Raw genomic sequence first — 18,163 nt, 5'->3', positions numbered from 1 at the left:
AAGTTATGACAGTTCTAAGTTGTGTGTTTCTAACTTCTGATAGTTCTAAGTTGTGACTTTCTACGTTACGACGTTTCTAAGTTGGGTGGTTCTGCGTTGCGTGTTTCTAAGTTGTGTGTTTCTAAGTTATGATCTTTTTAAGTTGTGTGTTTCTAAGTTATGTGGATTTTCCAAGTTTTCTAAGTTATGACAGTTCTAAGTTGTGACTTTCTAAGTTATGTGTGGTTCCCCTAGGGGGGTGCAAGCTGGGCATACGCCCCGGGCGCAAAGCTGTGGGGGCGCCGAAATCGCTTGCATTGTAATTCCTACTACAACTGGTAACTAGTAAAAAGTTTTTTACCTTGCATGCCAGGAATGTCTAATCTGATTTTCAATATAACGTCTCAACATATTTATTTTAAAATACTCTGAGAAAAATGTTAAGTGGATCATTAACATAAAAAATTGTAAAGGGAGAAGTTAGAAAGTTTTAATGCGTCCTCTATACGAATACAGTACAATGTTGTCAGAGAGGGTGGTACCACTGGCTGTGAGGAAAAGCATCCTCTATTTGCTATGATGATATCATCAAAATATTTGCTGCAAAAAGGTCTCGCAAGTTGAATTTGAATCTTTAAAAAACATTTATGACGCTAATTTAATGAACAAGTCTAGTGATTATACAGACTACTTTATGGACATAGTGGGTTTATGCATGGAAGTTACAGTAGCATAGAAACTGTTACATGTAGGTATGGAAAATGCTTAAATAGCACAATTTTTCCGTGGGAGTGCCCCCGGACCCCCCGCTTTATTGGCGTGGTATGTGCAAAAAAGAGGGGGGAGGCGCATGAATCCATTCATGCCCCGGGTGCCAGAGACTCTAGTTGCGGCCCTGAGGACGAACTGCAGTGAATGTTGAACTGATTGATACTGGCTGTATCAGGCGGCCATGAGAGTAACAGAGGTAGAGAATTACCGGGCGTGATAAATAATGTATCAGAGACACCGATACCTTTTTACGCTGTTGATGACGGCACGGAGGATGTGTACCCTGTAACGAGAATGCTGATACATTGTCGCTTCCTGGGACCGCTACTGCTCTGATACAAAAGTATCAGATACTTGTAACTAGGTACAATACTGTATCAGTATTAGGTTGGAACAGATACCGAAAATTGCTGTAACAACCATCTCTAACTGAGGCCAGACTGAGATTGTAATACCCGTCTATAAATGTTCGGGTTTGTTTCAAACCAAAGAAAAGGAAATATAGATTGTCACATTAAGTTTTAATAGTTATATAATATATTTACCACAACAACATAAAAATATCGAATTAAAAATTAGAATATGAACTCATTTATTTTAAAACTATAACCTAAAATTATTTTTAAAATTTTTTGCGACATTTGTTTGATGAAAATAATAGTTCACTTTGTTTTAGAACATCATTTTCTTTTTGAATGAAAATATGTATTTAATTTTTTATTTTCACAACATTAACAATTTTTCGACAAAATTTTCATTTCAAACTTTTTATAAAGACTACACCATTTATTTAATTTTTTTGTTTTAAAATGATAATCCAATTAATTTTCTTTTGAAACTCTAACATTACGTGATTCTGATTACAAATGCTAGATAGCACTAATACAGTATTCAATTGGGTTTTCACTAGGTTTGTAACATTGTTTTAAGCTCTAATTTTTGTATGGTTCAGTTGTTCTATGGTGGTGGAGATAAGTCAGATGTGTGCTGTATTGTTTGATTTAAAATTTTGAAGTAAACGTAATACAGGTTTCTATGTTACTATGAATTTTATCATGTTCATGAACACTTTTTGTTTTGGATTAAAATTTGTAGTCAGGTGCGAAAGGGTTTTAATACAAAACACTAAAAATTAGCTTCCCCATGTTGTGTGTCCACTACAAAGTATTTTTATGAATTGTTTTTGCTAAAGCTGAATAATGAACTTCACTTCATGGTATTGTTTTAATTCTGCAGTAAATCGCATTGTTCGTTACAACATATTATTTATCTTTCAGTTTATCATGGATGCTAGTTAAGGATATAAACGAAATAAATTGGTTTTACTTTGGTAAATTTGGTGAATGGTTTTATTTCCGAACATTCGTACGTTTTATCTCATAATATGTTTTAAAACATTTATTACTTTGTTTTCAGGTGCTACGTATAGTTGTTTTGGATGGATAAAGAAATTTCGATTGACAGCTGCACGTCACGTAGGCATTGTGAAAGTGAGTTTGGATCTCAAACCGACAACGTAAACATTGATTTGTTGCCAAATACTAGTTCCAGAAACAGAACTTTTGAAGCCTTTGGAGATTTCGAAAAGGCCATAAATTCTGTTGATGGTGTAACTAATGACCCTGACCCTAATATCCAATCTCCTGAAGCAATGGGCATTGAAAATGCTTGGTAAGTATTAGTTTGAATTCAATTCACTACGTTTTTAATTTTCTCTGTTAAAAGTAGTATTAATAGTTGTATGTCGAAATAACATCATTTTACAGTGAGATATATGGTATATCATGCATCCTATTTTTATTTCATGTTACTTATTTACAAAAATATGAAAGTAGGGCATGTTTTGATTTGATTTGATTTGATTTTTTATTGCATTCAATAGACCATAATAATTATATAGAATATGTCATAAAAAATACAAATATACTTAAATACAAACACACAAACAGGTACAAGAACAGTACTGGAAGCATACATAATTAAAATAATATAACAGCTGCACGTGTGGGGCATGTGTGGGGGTAATAATTTTGGGACTTTTCTTTAGAATAAAATAAAACAAAATTTGTGTGTTTTTAATGTTAATATTTATTAGTATTCCCTTAACAAATGGAAATCATTGGGAAGCACTACACACTTAACCTAAATGAATTTACAGGTGTATTGCCATTAGTTTAGTAACATCAACACCAATATTTATTACTGTTTGGTTTTTAAGATATAGAGATATTGCTTAGTTTGTATTGTAAAGTTAGAGTTTAAAGTTATATACTTTCTAGTAATTCAACTATGTAGTTAAATATCATGCTTGATGAGTGGTAAAACAACATAAGACTAAGTAAAAGTAAAATTAAAAGCAGTAGTTTCTGAATTTTCAACACCACATGATACCCCATCTTGATCAAGAATAAATTGTTTCACAGTGTAAAATACATCAGTTGCCTTTTATTTTTAATATTGGTAATGGTAGTTACTCACACGTTCCTCATACTTTCCTATATTTTATGACAAAGAAGTGGAAGCCAAGCTGAGCATAGCTACAAACATAATTTTGGAATGTAATTTAGACATTAATTATGATACTGTAGTGTTTGCATTGGCAAACATTTTTTATTTTTATTTTAAATTTTGGTTTTTAACACAATTTCTCCTTTCTACTCAGGTGAGCTTGTTTGTGATCAGTGGTGTGAATTTAATATTAATTAACATAATGTTACTTATTTTTTTAAATTCCAAATGTTTGAAAGGAATGCATCTCCAACATTTTGATCCTTTGACTACACCCCTGTTTTTTCTTGGAAATGAAATAATTATATACTGAAAATGTTTTTTTTTGTGTGGTGTTTCTCCAGGGCAGATGACAGTAACTCTAGGTGTTCCACTTCGGACTATCCTATCCCTCTGCCTCCACCTGGTGGGTTTGAGGATTTTGGCTGCCTGGATCCAGAGACCCCGGCGGTGGAGCACGGCCCTTTCCCGGAGTCTGACATCGGCAGCCTGTTTTCTGCGGAGACTACCCTTCAAGAGGATGTCAGAGGTAGGTCAGTTACAGGCATCTGCATGCTCTGCCATCATGCTTTCACCTTTACGTTAACCCCTGCTGAGAACAGCCGCAATAGTTGCTGCTGAGGCTGTGTTCTGTCAGGGTACTATTCTTATACCTAGCACAGCTTTTCTGTGAAGCATGCAGATGCAGGATCTGCCCAGTTATTGTGGGAAACCAATATCAAGGTGAATTAACAAAGATTGCAATCCTGCAGAAATGAAAGCAGGCACTAAAAAAAAAATACTTATAGGAAATGCTAGTAAAATTAATGATCATGATCTGTGTGAGCATTAAGTCAGAATTAAGTCAGAATTTTGTTATTGCTTAACGGTAAAGCTGCCTTGTAAGAATATTACCTCTGTTGGTAACAAAAACTCACTGGATTGTCCTTTTAACAGCATTTTGTTTCAGCTCTTAGGTTAACAATACACACTAACATAGTGCTCACACAAATCATGATCATTAATTTTACTAGCATTTCCTATAAGTGTTTTTTTTTTTTTTTTCAGTGCCAGCTTTCATTTCTGCAGGATTGCAATCCTTGTTAATTCACCTTGATATTGGTTTCCCACAATAACTGGGCAGATCCTGCATCTGCATGCTTCCTGCCATATATGCATACAAAAGGACTGTAAAAATTTGTGTTATCTGATGGATACGTGGGTGAATGTTACGTTCTCATTTTCTGTACCACTGATTGAGAGATTTTTAAATTTAGACGGTTTGGACATTTTTGTTGAGGGTTTCTCGCGGGCCCTGTGTCACTCCAGATTATTGCATGCCAAAAGCAGAAGCAGCGCAAAGGTAAGAAGATTTCAATTTCAGCTTATCGCGAACTGAATCTGCGAAAGTTCTGGTCTTTAGACATAGTCTGGGTGCAAGCAATGGCCGATCTCTTCACCTATAGAATCTCAGATTTTAAATGGATTGGGCTTAATGTTTCGTTGACACTTGGGTCAATAGAGACAATGAGATGTGATCGGATGGTGTTGCAGCATCAATGGAATGTGTGGGGGCAATAGTAGTGGCCCATGAAACACACAGTAGCTCAGGGCGATGTCAGCCACACGTCCACTTGCAAAAATTTGTGATTCAACCTCACCGGGAATCAAACCAATATCCCAGAATTGTAGATTGCTTGCTTTCACGGCAGAGGTTCAACCGCATTATGGTGGTAGTGTGTACTGGAGGTCTTACATGATTGGCTACCTGTAGAACTTTGGTAACTATATGTAGAGCCCTACCACCTTCCAGCTCTGTTGATTCTCAACCTTGCTTTGCAGAGAAAAATGTTGGTACACACTACATACCACTGAAAGGCAGCTCAACCTTGTAAGCTAATGTAGTTCAGCCCAGTTTTGTGTTGTGAAGTATGTCTCTAATGATCTATATCTTGTCTCTTCCTTATATGTGCATTTAAATATGCATTTACTCTCTTTCCAGTTCATCATTTCTGCCATTAGTGCTGCTCTTGTTTTGGTGTGCTCTGTGGCCAGACATACATCATAGAGCACAAATGATTTTGACATAACTTTGTAGGCCTAATGTTATAAAACAATTTGAAAATGTATGAGAAATATTGTATTTTTTGAAAGAAAATTTTGAATGAGATTTTGGAAATACATTTTCTTGTTGTATTTCATCACGATAATCATGTGAAAAATTCAATTTTTTTTATTTCTAAGGAGAAAACATATTTATTTCGATTTAATATTTTAACAAAATTTCTCTTTTGAGCATATCACAATTTTATGAAATGCCTTCTTTTCAATAGTGGCCGCTGCTACAAATGGTGGTTTCTCATGTGAATTAATAATTGGTGTTGAGCATGGATTGTTTTTTCTTCCTTTCAGAATGACTACAGCTATAATAATACTGTTAATAGACACTAATTTATGGTCTCAGAAAAATCAACAAATAGTAAAATTTAAAAAAAAAATATTGAAACTTATAATTAGACCCACTGAATTTTCGCGCATTCATTTAGTCACAAGCTAGAATGCAAACCTCCACACTGTTGCACTATGTTCATGATTGGATCGCAGTTATCTGGACACGCCCCTCTACGACCGTGAGCCAACGATGTCCAGCTAGGGGAGAAGTAAGCGAATCAGGTAGTGCCTAGTAACAAGAATAAAAATGTTCTCGCTAAGAAATCAACCAATGGGAAAGTATACATGGGTCGAGCACACCTATAACTTTGAATTCTATCCTGAGGCCGGCGGAATCCGCGAAATTTCCGGGACTCTACTTATAATATAACGATGGTATACGAAATAACATTTTTGATGTTAACATAACAGGTAGTATCAATTTTGGCAACAGTGTTCATAATTTACGGCGCTGTGTACTGCAATGTACGCACGAGACAGACTGTAGTTGTCTGAGAGGCGCATGGCGTGTGTGTGTGTGCAGACCCGTCGGCCCAGCCCGGGGTGTGCGGGCTCCGGAACCTCGGCAACACCTGCTTCATGGCGGCCGGCCTGCAGTGCCTGGCAGCCACCCCGCCCCTGGTCCAGTTCTTCCTGCGGCGGCCCGCGTCCGAGAAGGACGGCCAGCTCTGCCTGACGGAGCAGTTCACCCTGCTGGTGCACAAGGTGTGGACCGGCGACTTCGCTGTCCTGCACCCCGCCGGGTTCAAGCAGGCCCTCGGCGTGAAGCACCCGCAGTTCAAGGACTACAGACAGGTACGACACCGAAACATGCACACATGATGTTGCCACGTTTCGCCTTCTTTCTGGGTCGTACACTATTGGTTCAGAATTTTTTATGTATTTTTTTTGTTAAAAGGTTTTAAGGGCTATCATATAATCCCTGATCTAATGGCAAGGGTCATTGAAGGGTGGAAATATCAACAAACTGCAGATATTACCTCAAAATGATTCAACCCAAGATAATATTTGAGGTATAACTGATAATTAGCATTAAAATATAATTAGGTTTTTTAGCTTAGATTTAGTGCAATTGTTTTTAATACAAGTTGAAATAGGTAATTATGAAAATACACTAAATGTCCCCAAATATGACTAGACAAAAATGAAAATCATAAGTACATTATGAGGTTATGTAAAATCAGTCACCATTACTAGCAAATTCAATACTTAGTTATCTACATTGTTAATAATAATGAAACGACAGGAGAATAAGTTGGAATGGTTTTCAGACAGGTCAGGTTTAACCCTTTGAATTCTTACATCAAGCAAAATTAACTTTGTCTTTATTTGCCTGTTACAATGTTGTGTTGAGTATGGTTCTCCAAATCCTTGAATCATTTTGCGTAGAACTGGAGAGTCAGACCCAATGAAGGATTGGAACAGGAATTTAAAAAAAAAAATTAAATCCTGGCTCAACATGGAGTTCAAAATCCCAAGTCTTGATTTGGTGAAGTTATGTACAGAAATCACTGTAAGTTGATTACAAAACATGGAGCACATTTCAATGGCCTGAGCTTACCTGTCTTTGTTTCTGTGACCCTCTGATCTGACTTTATGCTTTGCTTGCAGAACGTAACTACTTTACAGATGAATTCACCTTATTGTAACATTATGAGGAATTTGCTCCAGGCATACTGTCTAAACGTTTCGCTGTAATTTAATTTTTTTTAACTACATATTTATGAAAATCATAGCATGACAAGGCGTAAATAACTTATTTTCAGGTCATTTAATTATTATTTTTTGTCAGAATGACTTAAACTGTAATAATACTGTGAAAAGACACTAATTTGTGGTCTAGAAAAATTGGTTGTCTGTAAAGTCGGTTTACGGACAATAGTTTAACGTGACGTCATAACAAAACATTGATGATGGTTAGGAATTTGACGTAACTAGTTATACCTTCCAAAATGTTAATTTTTTTATCTTGTCTTAAAATGCATAGTTTTATGAATAAAATTGAATAATTTTTATTGAATTATCACTATTTTGTGTGGATACAAAGAAGGAGTGAAATTAAATCTACAATTTAATTGATAAATTTACTTTAATTTGCACTCAATAATCCAAATATTTTTATTACTTTAACGAAGAGATTATTTTAACTACAACTTTCATACATGTTTGCTATTTAACTTCTTCCAGTCTGTGTTATTCTGTTAAGGATAGGACGATGATAGGAAAAGTAGGAAACAAATGGGAGTGTTTCAAGTTTAATTAATGTGCCTCGAAAACGTCAAATTGATGGTTGTTCCAATCGAGTGGAAGGGAGATAGATGCGGCGCAAGCGTACAATGAGCGTAGCGGGACAATGTGCGTGATGGGACAATGTGCGTAACGGGACACTTTTTCGTGTGTGCAGCTGGCGTTCATAGATTTATTAGACGTCACGTTGAAAATTATCAGATAGTTCAATAAATTATATATTCAGACTTGTTGTAGTTATAATTAAAGAAGTAACTCGATGCTGACAAGCCGGGTGGCAGACTGCGGAAGCGAGGAGAGGGTGTGTGTTGCCGGCAGCACGACTGCCAGGAGTTCCTGGCGCTGCTTCTGGACAACCTGCACGAACAGCTCAACACGGCCAGCAGCAAGAGCGTGCTGTCCGACGTGTCCACCTCCCCCGCCACCCCCCGCAGCCAGTGCGACGCCTCGGAGGACGCCCGCAAGCTGCTGCCCGACGCCGCGGACCTCGAGTCCTCGCAGCAGGTGAGTGCCTTGGCCCGGTGCCGTTCCATGAGTGGGCCAACACGTATAGGTCAGATGGCACTGTAATACCCTCAATTGGGTACACTTATGAACGTGTTGGGTTCATATCTACGGTTTCCCCAAACAATGTCATTTGACAGCTTTCCATGATCACATTTTTTTTTGTCTTATGATTTTCCTACCAAAATACTTTGATTTACTACAGCTTCCTCGGTTCGTTTTTTAATCGATCAGCCCGTACGGTACATGTAAATTTTCTTCTTGGGTCTGCCGAACAGAAAGTACAGATTTTACATGGTTGTTCGTGGGTGGGGACAAAATTTATCACTTGTGTTTTCTGACGAATGGTGTTACTCTGGTAAGAGAATTTAAAGTGATTGAAAATAGATTAAAAGTTAAAAGTGTTAAACCGTATTTCATGACCGTAAACCCATTTTAAGAGACAACATTTTGGGCAGGTGAATGGTTATCTTTATCTTGATCAGCCGAGGAACTAAATATTTTCTCACCCTTTCCCCCATTAATATAGTCCTCAAAAAAGAAAGAAAGATGTAATATTTGGTTCATTAAAAACTAACACTGCAGCTTAGAAAATAAAACCCAACCAGCAGAATCGTTACACAAGAACGTGTGATTTCACTAATATCTCTGGTTGTCCTACATCTACACTGTTGTTTTAAAAGGGGATATGTAATATTAGAATTTGTACTGATTTCTTTTTGCGAACCTCCAACCTTGCATGAGAGTAACTTTTATCCAATTTCCTTATTTCCTTAAAATTTTATACTTTTTCAATCAATTTTCCCAAGGTTCCCCTAACAAAAACTGTTTCACTATTTCCAGGGGTGAAGAAGTGAGAGTTGTTTGTATGCATAAAATAAGATTGTCATTCTGAAAAATTTTAAAAGTAAAGTATTACTAGGATATCAATTTTAGCTGTACAATGAACAGAAACACACTTATACTTACAGTCTTGTATTAAAAAGAAAATATAGGTATGTAGTCTGTTATTAGTAACGTAATAAAACTAGTAAGGAGTGAAATCCTAGTTTTCTTGAATCAGAATCTCAAATTTATATCCCATAGAGTTCTTTAAATACACCCCTCGAATCCAAATCTAGGTGTTAAATGACAAACTTAAATTAATGTTCAATAATTTAAAAATATTAACTATGGTGTTGAAACATACTACCCTTTAAATGATTGTTTCACAAACTTAAGTTTCCAGAATCAATACATATTGTAATTTTATTTATATAATTTATAATTACATGTTAAAAGTTCAATATTATGGGGAATAATTAGGGCCCCCTGAAAGTGGTAAATAAAATTTTCAGATTTCGTCATTAAAATTTCACAAAAGCGGTGTTAAAATTTACTTAAAAACACAAAAGCAGTGCTAAAATTCACTTAAAAACACAAAAGCGGTGCTAAAAACTAAAAAAAAATGTGTGTGTGTCTTACTGTAAATATATCTGAAATTATTTAAGTTAAATAAATTTGCTTGAATCTACTCATTACTGAATACCCTAAATAAATAGGTTACATATATTTATAAGACAAACTTTTGATTTAGACACTGATTATTAGTTCGTTCCCATAAACTAATCTGGAAAACTATTAATCCCTTTAACAAAATCGGGGACGTACCACAACGCCGAAATGCCAAATTGAAATTGATCACAACGCTGACAGCTAGAAAACGGCTGTGTACCACACTAAAGCCGAAAAATGTCATTGCAGGACTGCCACAAAGATTAGGTTAGGTTAGACTAGGTTAGGTTAGGCTAGGTTAGGCTAGGTTAGGATGGGTTAGGCTAGGTTATATTACGTTAGGTTAGGTTTGATTGTGGTATTTCGGCGTTAAGGTACATTTAAGAAACACACACAAATTCATTCAGTTGTTATTTCGGCGTTGTGGTCAATTTTGACATTCGGCGTTATGGTATTTCGGTGTTGTGGTAATGACCCAACAAAATCTATGAAACACTGTTGACCAACTAATCATCATCTACACACCATTCGAAAATGAATGTTTGTTTAAATTTTTCCGCTTTTTGGCGCGATTTAAAATGCTTGTGCTGCCCCGTACGGCTGTTCCAAACACCGTTCGCCATCGTTCGCTCAATCATCTGCTTGCTTTTGTATTTATCCGGTGTCGCTGTTCCAAGCTGACGTCAGTGCCCCGAGCGGTGTGCGTAGGCTTTAAAACTTCGCTTGTTTGTCTTGTCTATCCAAACATTATGCCGGAAAGGAAAATAAACGCCGTAGTTTTGCGTATTTTTACAATATATTTTTGGGTTTAACATTATAACGTGAGCGTATGTAAGCTTTTGTTTGCTTTAGTGCATTTATGATTAATTTTCAGTGGCGGCCATGTTGCGGTGTTTGTTTACCAGTGACGAGACAAGTCTTTTAACCAGTATTTCAATTTCGCGTAAAATCACTGCGATTTCTCATTTTAATACCAAATTTCGTGAAAAAATGCTGTGTTATGGCGATTTCGCGTAAAAACGGTATTTTACGGTGATTTCGCATTTATCGTCATTTAATCGCGATCGCGAAAAGAACATGCCCTAGGAATAATGATAACAGGATAGGTATGAAGGGAAAAAAAAAATTACCTTGTAAACTTCACAAGCTATCAGTGTTGATTTTTATTTTACTTTATTTCCTCTAACATTTTTCTTCAAATCTTTTTCTTCAAATATAAAATCCTTCCAATACTAAGGATTTGATGGGATTTGAGTATTTTATTTGCCCATCCCTAAATAAAACTTTTGGTTTGTTTTGACAGATGAGCTGTGTTGACGGTGGCAGATACAGCCACTCCACGTCTTCGTCCCACAGCTCGGAGAGCTCCGGCGAGACGCGGAACATGTTCCGTCTGCAGCCGATCCCAGAGGGGGTCCAGCCCTTCAAAGCGTTATCCCATTCCGACGACGACATGGATACAGAGCTGCTGACGAACATGTCCGGAGATGCGGCAGAGCAGGAAGAGTCGCCGGTCTTCACGCAAGGTCCCAGCAACAACCTCACAATATGCAACCTGCTGCACGACGGCCCCGTGCAGTCCGCGGCCCGGCCCACGCTGGAGAAGAACAACATCTCGGAAGACGTGGGGACCCGTACGCCGGGCATCTACGAGCTGCGGGACATCATGAAGGACGCCAAGACCTCGAATGTGAACGTTCTGGTGACCGACCCGGAGGCCAACAATGAGATTCGGTTCGACTCGGAGAAGTATCCCAAGTACGAGGGCACCCGCCGCCCGCACGCCCTGGAGACCGCCAATCTCACGGAGTTCCACGACTTCGACGGCAAGGCGGTTAGCGTGAAGAGGATCAAGGAGACGAACCTGCTGAGCGCGGGCACGGGCGGGAGCGAGTGCATCGCGCAGAGCGCCTGCTGCTTCAGCAACATCAAGCGCATGCGGCTGGAGGAGCAGGAGAAGAACTTCCGCATGGAGTGCGAGCGCAAGCTGAGGCACCTGGACGAGAGCTCCACCGGGGCGGAGCTGTGCGGTGACGAAGCCATGCCCGGAGCGAGCGGGGCCCAGCCCCGGGGCTCCCTCGGGGATGAGATCGAAGCGGACAAGCACTGGGAGAAACACCTGAGCACCAACCAGAGCATCATCGTCGACACCTTTCAAGGGCAGTTCAAGAGCACTGTAAGTCTTATTACTATACCATTGATCTGTTGGTGGTTCAGATGGTTGCATTTTAGAAGCTAGAAGGTAGTAGATTTTGTCATTAAATTTAACTTAAGTTAATTTGCAATTAGTCACTTTTTGATTATTTATTCTTTGGTACTTTGATTGGTTCTGGGTTTTAAATTTGCTTCTTGGTTATCCCTAGGCCTGTGATAATGTCAGTTTTTTTTAGTTCAAATTGAATACAAATATGAATATCAAATTATTCTTGAATACAAATGTTGAATTTGAAAAGTAAGAATTAGTATCCTACAAAAATTTTTTTTCCACATATAACAAATACAATATGAAAGAAAAAGTAAATGTGTAGTGTAGTGGCTTCTGGGAAATTAGATGTTGGTTAGGTTAAGTCAGCTACAATTACTATACAGTAGAATCCCGCTGATGCGACCCCTCACGGTTCCCGGAAAAACGGACTTACAAAACGGAATGGTCGCAATAGAGAATTCGGGCCAATTCGTCTCTCCCCTCCCCCCCCCCCCCCCCCCCCCCAAAAAAAAAAAAAAAACGAAGTACATAAAATACTCGCGCTAAATGAATTCGCGTCACGCGAGTTCGGCTATGTTGGCCGGCTGGTTGTTATTTTCGTTCAAAACGCGGCGAAGGAACTTGTGTGGATCAGGTAGAAAACATTCGGCTATAAACGAAAGATATAAGAACAATGCTATCCTGAAATGCTGTGACATGTTTTTGGAGTAGATAATCACAGCGACAGACCGACAGGATGCGCTCCCGCCCTGCCGTCAGCGATGTTTATTTTGACAGCTCAAGCAATTATCTTTTCCACGTCCCTTCACAGCGTAAAAAAAAGAAGAAAAAAACACGGAATGCAGATGGAAAAGTAACTATGCAGTAAAATAAATATATTTACGGCCCTGCTAAATTTTTCTATTCAATAAAATTCGAGGTATTAGTGATTTTTCAGCAGAAACTGCTGTGTGACTAATAAACAAATTGTATCATAATATCTTAAAATAAAGTATTTATTAACGGCGAAGGACAGTCGTATAAGCCCATAAAAATATTTATTTTACTGAGAATGGACTATACAACCTGGCTTTTGTCGCACGCGGTGTGGGAGGGGAGGAGGATGCTGACAGTTTCTCACGCAGAAGGTTGAAATAAGGGAGGGAATGTGTTGAAATGTTAGTTGGTAAAGGAGGGGGGGGGGGTTGTTTTTACAATGTATGTGGCTCTGGGAGGGATGAGCCTTGAAGAATTAGCAGGGGATGGGAGAGGTAAGCGTCACATCACGTCACGTATGACATCAAGCCGCCGGGCGGGTAAGATAACATGACAGCTGAGACGGCTTTTCGTGCGATAGTGGTGGCGCCGAGCTCGGCTAGACACTGCCGCGTGGACAGTCTAGAGGGGTGGTATCTATTTTTAGCCGTCTTTTGTATGCCTGCCTGCTTACAGTACAGCTCCCGCCAAGATAAATGTGAACACACAGCCCCCAACAAAGTGTAACAGACTTGTTTTTCAGCCGATTTTACTCAAATTTTTGACTTTCTCTGCTCAAATTTTTCACGGTTTCTCAAAAAAACGGTTGTATAAACGGAATGGACGCATCAGAGGGGGGTCGCATCGGCGGGATTCTACTGTACGTAAAATTTTGTTGAAGTATTCAAATTTTGAAAGGAAAATATAAATTATTTTTCATGGTAATAAAAATAGGATCATTAAAAAATATAATAAACAGTGCAAAGCAAATTTGTAAGGCAATAAAGTGTGTGTAACAAAACTTCAAGAGTTTGGGTTTAAAAAGAATGTACAGTGATCGGTTTTAATCTATAGTTAAAAATGATGTAGGCCTAAAATAATTTTAAACTTGTTTATTTGAATTTTTCACTATGTGAAAATAAATCATTATCTGTATTAACATATATTGATGTTTATGGATTATATATTTTTTGGCTTGTGTGAACTAATGTGAAGGAATACAGTAGCTGCTTAGGATGATTTTCAATTTTTCTGTCCAGTGTATGTTTGCTTGGTAAAAGAGGCAAAATTTTTCCCCCCTCTTACTGTGACCTTATTCTGAAAGAAAACTAATCACAGAGCTGGCATGCCATGTTTCTACCCCTGATCTGAAAACCTTCAACTTTAACACCCAAACATTGTTTTGATTTTTACGACACATGTATTCTTATCAGTATGCTGTCAGTTATAATCTATTTTTTTTTGACCTGAAAACGTGGGTGTTAGTCAGTGGCGTAGCCAGGATTTGTGTATGGGGGGTGTTAGGAAGCATGTCCCCCCCCCCCCTCCCCCCTTATTAATGCGGGGGGTCCTCTCCCGGGAAAATTTGGATTTTAAGGTGTAAAATAGTGCTATTTTAACAGTTTTCGGTACTTAAATTTAAATATTGTAATGGTAAAAATTTTATTAATTTTAATATGAAATTTATTTGAGTGATGAATAAGAAATTAATTAAAGATAAATGAACCCCTAAACCCCCCCTCCCCCCCCCCCCCCCGGTTACACCCCTGGTGTTAGTAATGGTTTTGAGTTACTGTGTTAAATCCAACTTTACTATATTAGTTTTCTCAAAATTTATGTGGCCAGGTGTAGTGAACTCCACGTAAATAACCTTAAAATATTATGAATATCCTGTAGAAATTGTGTCCCCGCCTGATGAGAAAATCTTCCATTATCCCAAATTTTTCTGGGCTTTAGAGACCCTATACAGCCATATTTGTAAACGAATGATAATCGTTTTTTTTAAGTGTTAGTATTCAAAATAAAATTGAATGCGAAAAATAAACTATTAGATAATTAGAATATTTGCACAGGCCTAGTTATCCCTCACACAGTTGGGTAAAATGTACATATGTATTCACACAATATTAAATAAATTGCAGGAAATAAAAACTAATTTGGCAGGTGGCAATCGCAAGTTGTATATCATGGAAGAGTGTCACACCCTCTACCTATCAGAGATGTGTTAAAAGAGGAGTTATCTTTTCCACTGGTTTATGTTGAGGTGAAATAATGTTTGGGCTAGGGCAAGGTGGTGACGGAAAGGGAGGGTAAGACTGAACGCTGCCAAAAATGTTTTCTTGTATTTTGCAACATGATTTTCCATTCTTAAGTAAAGATCATGCAAGATAAATTTTTGTGTTATTACAGTTTTCGGCAGTTAATCCAAAATCAGGTGTTTGGCATAGCTCCAGTGAAAATGTAGTATTTTTGTGTTTAATGAAGTTATTGGCTGTTAATGTGAATCTATGCGCTGATAAGGATGGGGATGTTGTTTGCAGGTTGTGTGCGCTGTGTGCAAGCATGTGTCCGTCACGTATGAGCCGTTCATGTACCTGTCTGTCCCACTGCCCCACGCGATGGAGCGCCAGATATGTAAGTGGTGGGCGTAGACTTGTGAGGGGATGTAGACTAGAGCTGGAAGGAATCCCGATTTTTCAGAAAATAAGGTCAAGCGGGAAGTTACTTTTTCCCGTAACCCGATTTATCTGCGAGACTTTACGTGTACTGTGGCAATATTGTTGCTAAAAAACTATTGAAAAAAACACTACATTTTATTTTAACCTAAGTCAGTCCAGACATGCAATTGAAAATGCACCATTTGCAGCAGTTGAAACTCAAAACTGTAAACAGTTGCAGTGAAACATTTACAAGCAAGATTGAAAACTAACTCACTTTATTTAGCATTTAAAAAAAAACACATAAATTATTTAAAGTTATTTCACTCCCTGTTTTTACATGTTAAACTTATAATAAAGAAATATTTATTTTGCATCTTCCTGGGACCTCAATCCCAAGAGGCTGCAGACGTGTGCCAAAGTAAACACAGTAAACACAAGGCGAGGGCAGCCCCGTTCTATTACAGGGTAACTCGGAGAGTGCTGAAAGCTGTTGGAAACCTGATAATTAAAGCAGTACATAGGTAAAACAGTATAAACAGGTGCACAGAAAACAATCTGTGTTTATTCTATATATAAAATAAAAAACAATATGATAAATGGCGGGAAAATGGGTCAAACAATCTCTCCACATAGTGATGTAACAATGATAAATTCAGGTACAGTAAATACATGAATTATAAACATGAGCGTTTATACATGCAGGGCCACACCAGTGACACAACTGACCTGTCTAATAAACGTAGTAGCCACAGGTAAAGTCGTATGTGGGTGAATAGTAGCTATGAAAATATATCTAGAATTCATAAATATGTACAGTATTTTAGCCTCCAAATACATAACATTAATAGACATCATCAATTATGTACAATGAAAATTAAAAGGTAGTATGAAATGCTAAGCAAAAAGTCTCTTACTGAATGCATAACCATACTTAGATTACATGAGTCAATTCCCAGAGCAACCTCTAAGGATGTAACATTGGCAGAGCATAAGACATTTAAATATTTTTGCTTCTAACAAGCTCATTGACCAAACAATTACATCTCATGAAAATGTTATACAAAAATATGGTATGAGCATGATTTTAAAAAGCCAGAGTGAGAAACGACTGACGTGAAAAATTATATCAGGCTCTCGGGATGCGCACACATTTGGCATGGCCATACAAAACGTTTGTCTGACAAAATGCAACAGGTAACTTAAGAAATTGTATCTCAGTACGAGAAATTACAGTCGAGTATAATCTTGAGGGCAGTGGCCGAAAAGGAATTTTAAATAATGGCTATAAACAATCACCAGTAAAATAAGTTACAGTAAGGAGGTGCAGCCAACATGCACCGTAACAGCAAACGGACAAACAGTACTTACACTCTTTAACGCCCATACCTGGTTGTCGCTGTGGCTGCCATAGATCAACCCCAGCTTATTTGGTCATGAAAAGTAATACAGGAACAGCAAACTGACACTGACCCAGGGACAGCACACAGCAGTACATGTCCTAAGCAGATGCCAGTAGCAGAGGAGGAAAAAAGGGAGGGATATACCAAAAAAAAAAGTGTGGAGGGGAGGGAAGGAGGTTGGTGTGTGCCTGACGTCTTCCCGGGAAGATACGTCCGCTTCAATTTCTCATTTGATCTGTCTCGCATACCATAATTGGGCGGAAAAGAAAGTGGGCTAGCACCGTGGATTACAACAAAAAAAAAAACTGTTCTGCTCCGGTGGTTCTGGCCAGCTCATGTGGGCGGTGTACAGTTGCGTGTGCCACGCTGGGAGGGTCCGATGCGCTGATGGGTTGCCCTGTGTGCCCCAGGCGTGACGTTTGTGCCGGCCGGTGCGGCGGAGCTGGTGCGCTACCTGCTGACCCTCGACAAGCAGGGCAAGGTGCAGGACATGAAGGACGCCCTGCTGAAGCTCGTGGACCGGGCTGGCCTGGTGCCCAAGAAGGTGGTCCTTGCAGAGGTCCTGGAGAACCACATCGCGAGGATCCTGGTCAGTTTCCATTCACGACCCAGGAATCCTGACACTCGGCGTGTCGAACATGGAGTTGTCAGGGAATTTCCTTTTGCTGACTAGATCATGGAATACTCGGAGAAATATTTTTATGTCAGGGATTTTAAAATATATTTGTAGACAAACCTGTTAACTTTGCCATGTTTTTATTGCAGTAGAACCCTGTTATAATGTTTTTTTCAGCTAGAAAAGATCATGAGCAGGAAATATCACTTTAGCACTCGTAATTTTCTGAACTTTTTACTAATGGACTCATCAAAACTATCTAAACAAATTTAATGTTAAAACCACTGATAGGTACACTTGATGCTTGAATTTGCTTAATCAAGCCAACAAATTTTCAACTTTGTATTACTTCCAGCTTTTTACTCTATCAGCAATAGAAAACACTTTTTGTTTTGCCATCACGGAGTAGTTTAAAACTAAAATATTGTAGGACTACTTACGTCCATCTAAAAACACACTATAGAATGGCAAGGAATGTAAGGATTTTTTTAATTTACATTTACAAGACAAAGATTTTAACTACGAACGCTTTGATATATCAAGTACACAGCGTTAGCCAGCACTAATGTGTAACACTAGTGTTCTGGCACACATACATACCTATGTATTGTTT

At 38.3% G+C, this 18,163-nt stretch overlaps 1 protein-coding gene across 7 annotated transcripts in view; it reads left to right on the top strand.

Moving 5' to 3' along the window:
* The first annotated feature begins 1,684 nt into the window (after positions 1–1,684).
* Positions 1,685–18,163, top strand: part of LOC134542986 (uncharacterized) — a 57,077-nt gene continuing 40,598 nt past the window's right edge. For 2 of the 7 annotated variants that reach the window (XM_063387636.1, XM_063387633.1), the window contains exons 1-8: positions 1,685–1,849; positions 2,167–2,421; positions 3,603–3,787; positions 6,212–6,483; positions 8,254–8,439; positions 11,237–12,109; positions 15,415–15,508; positions 17,345–17,523. In XM_063387636.1, coding sequence (XP_063243706.1) covers positions 2,189–2,421; positions 3,603–3,787; positions 6,212–6,483; positions 8,254–8,439; positions 11,237–12,109; positions 15,415–15,508; positions 17,345–17,523 — 2,022 coding nt within the window. In that variant the 5' untranslated portion in view covers positions 1,685–1,849; positions 2,167–2,188. The remainder of the gene's footprint in view (positions 1,850–2,166; positions 2,422–3,602; positions 3,788–6,211; positions 6,484–8,253; positions 8,440–11,236; positions 12,110–15,414; positions 15,509–17,344; positions 17,524–18,163) is intronic. The other 5 variants (XM_063387638.1, XM_063387635.1, XM_063387634.1 and 2 more) reach the window with 4 other exon arrangements.

This window comes from Bacillus rossius (assembly GCF_032445375.1).
Source record: "Bacillus rossius redtenbacheri isolate Brsri chromosome 9 unlocalized genomic scaffold, Brsri_v3 Brsri_v3_scf9_2, whole genome shotgun sequence".
NCBI lineage: Eukaryota > Metazoa > Arthropoda > Insecta > Phasmatodea > Bacillidae > Bacillus > Bacillus rossius.
The sequence above is the reverse complement of the archived record's forward strand: the minus strand, read 5'-3'. Positions and strand labels throughout refer to the sequence as shown.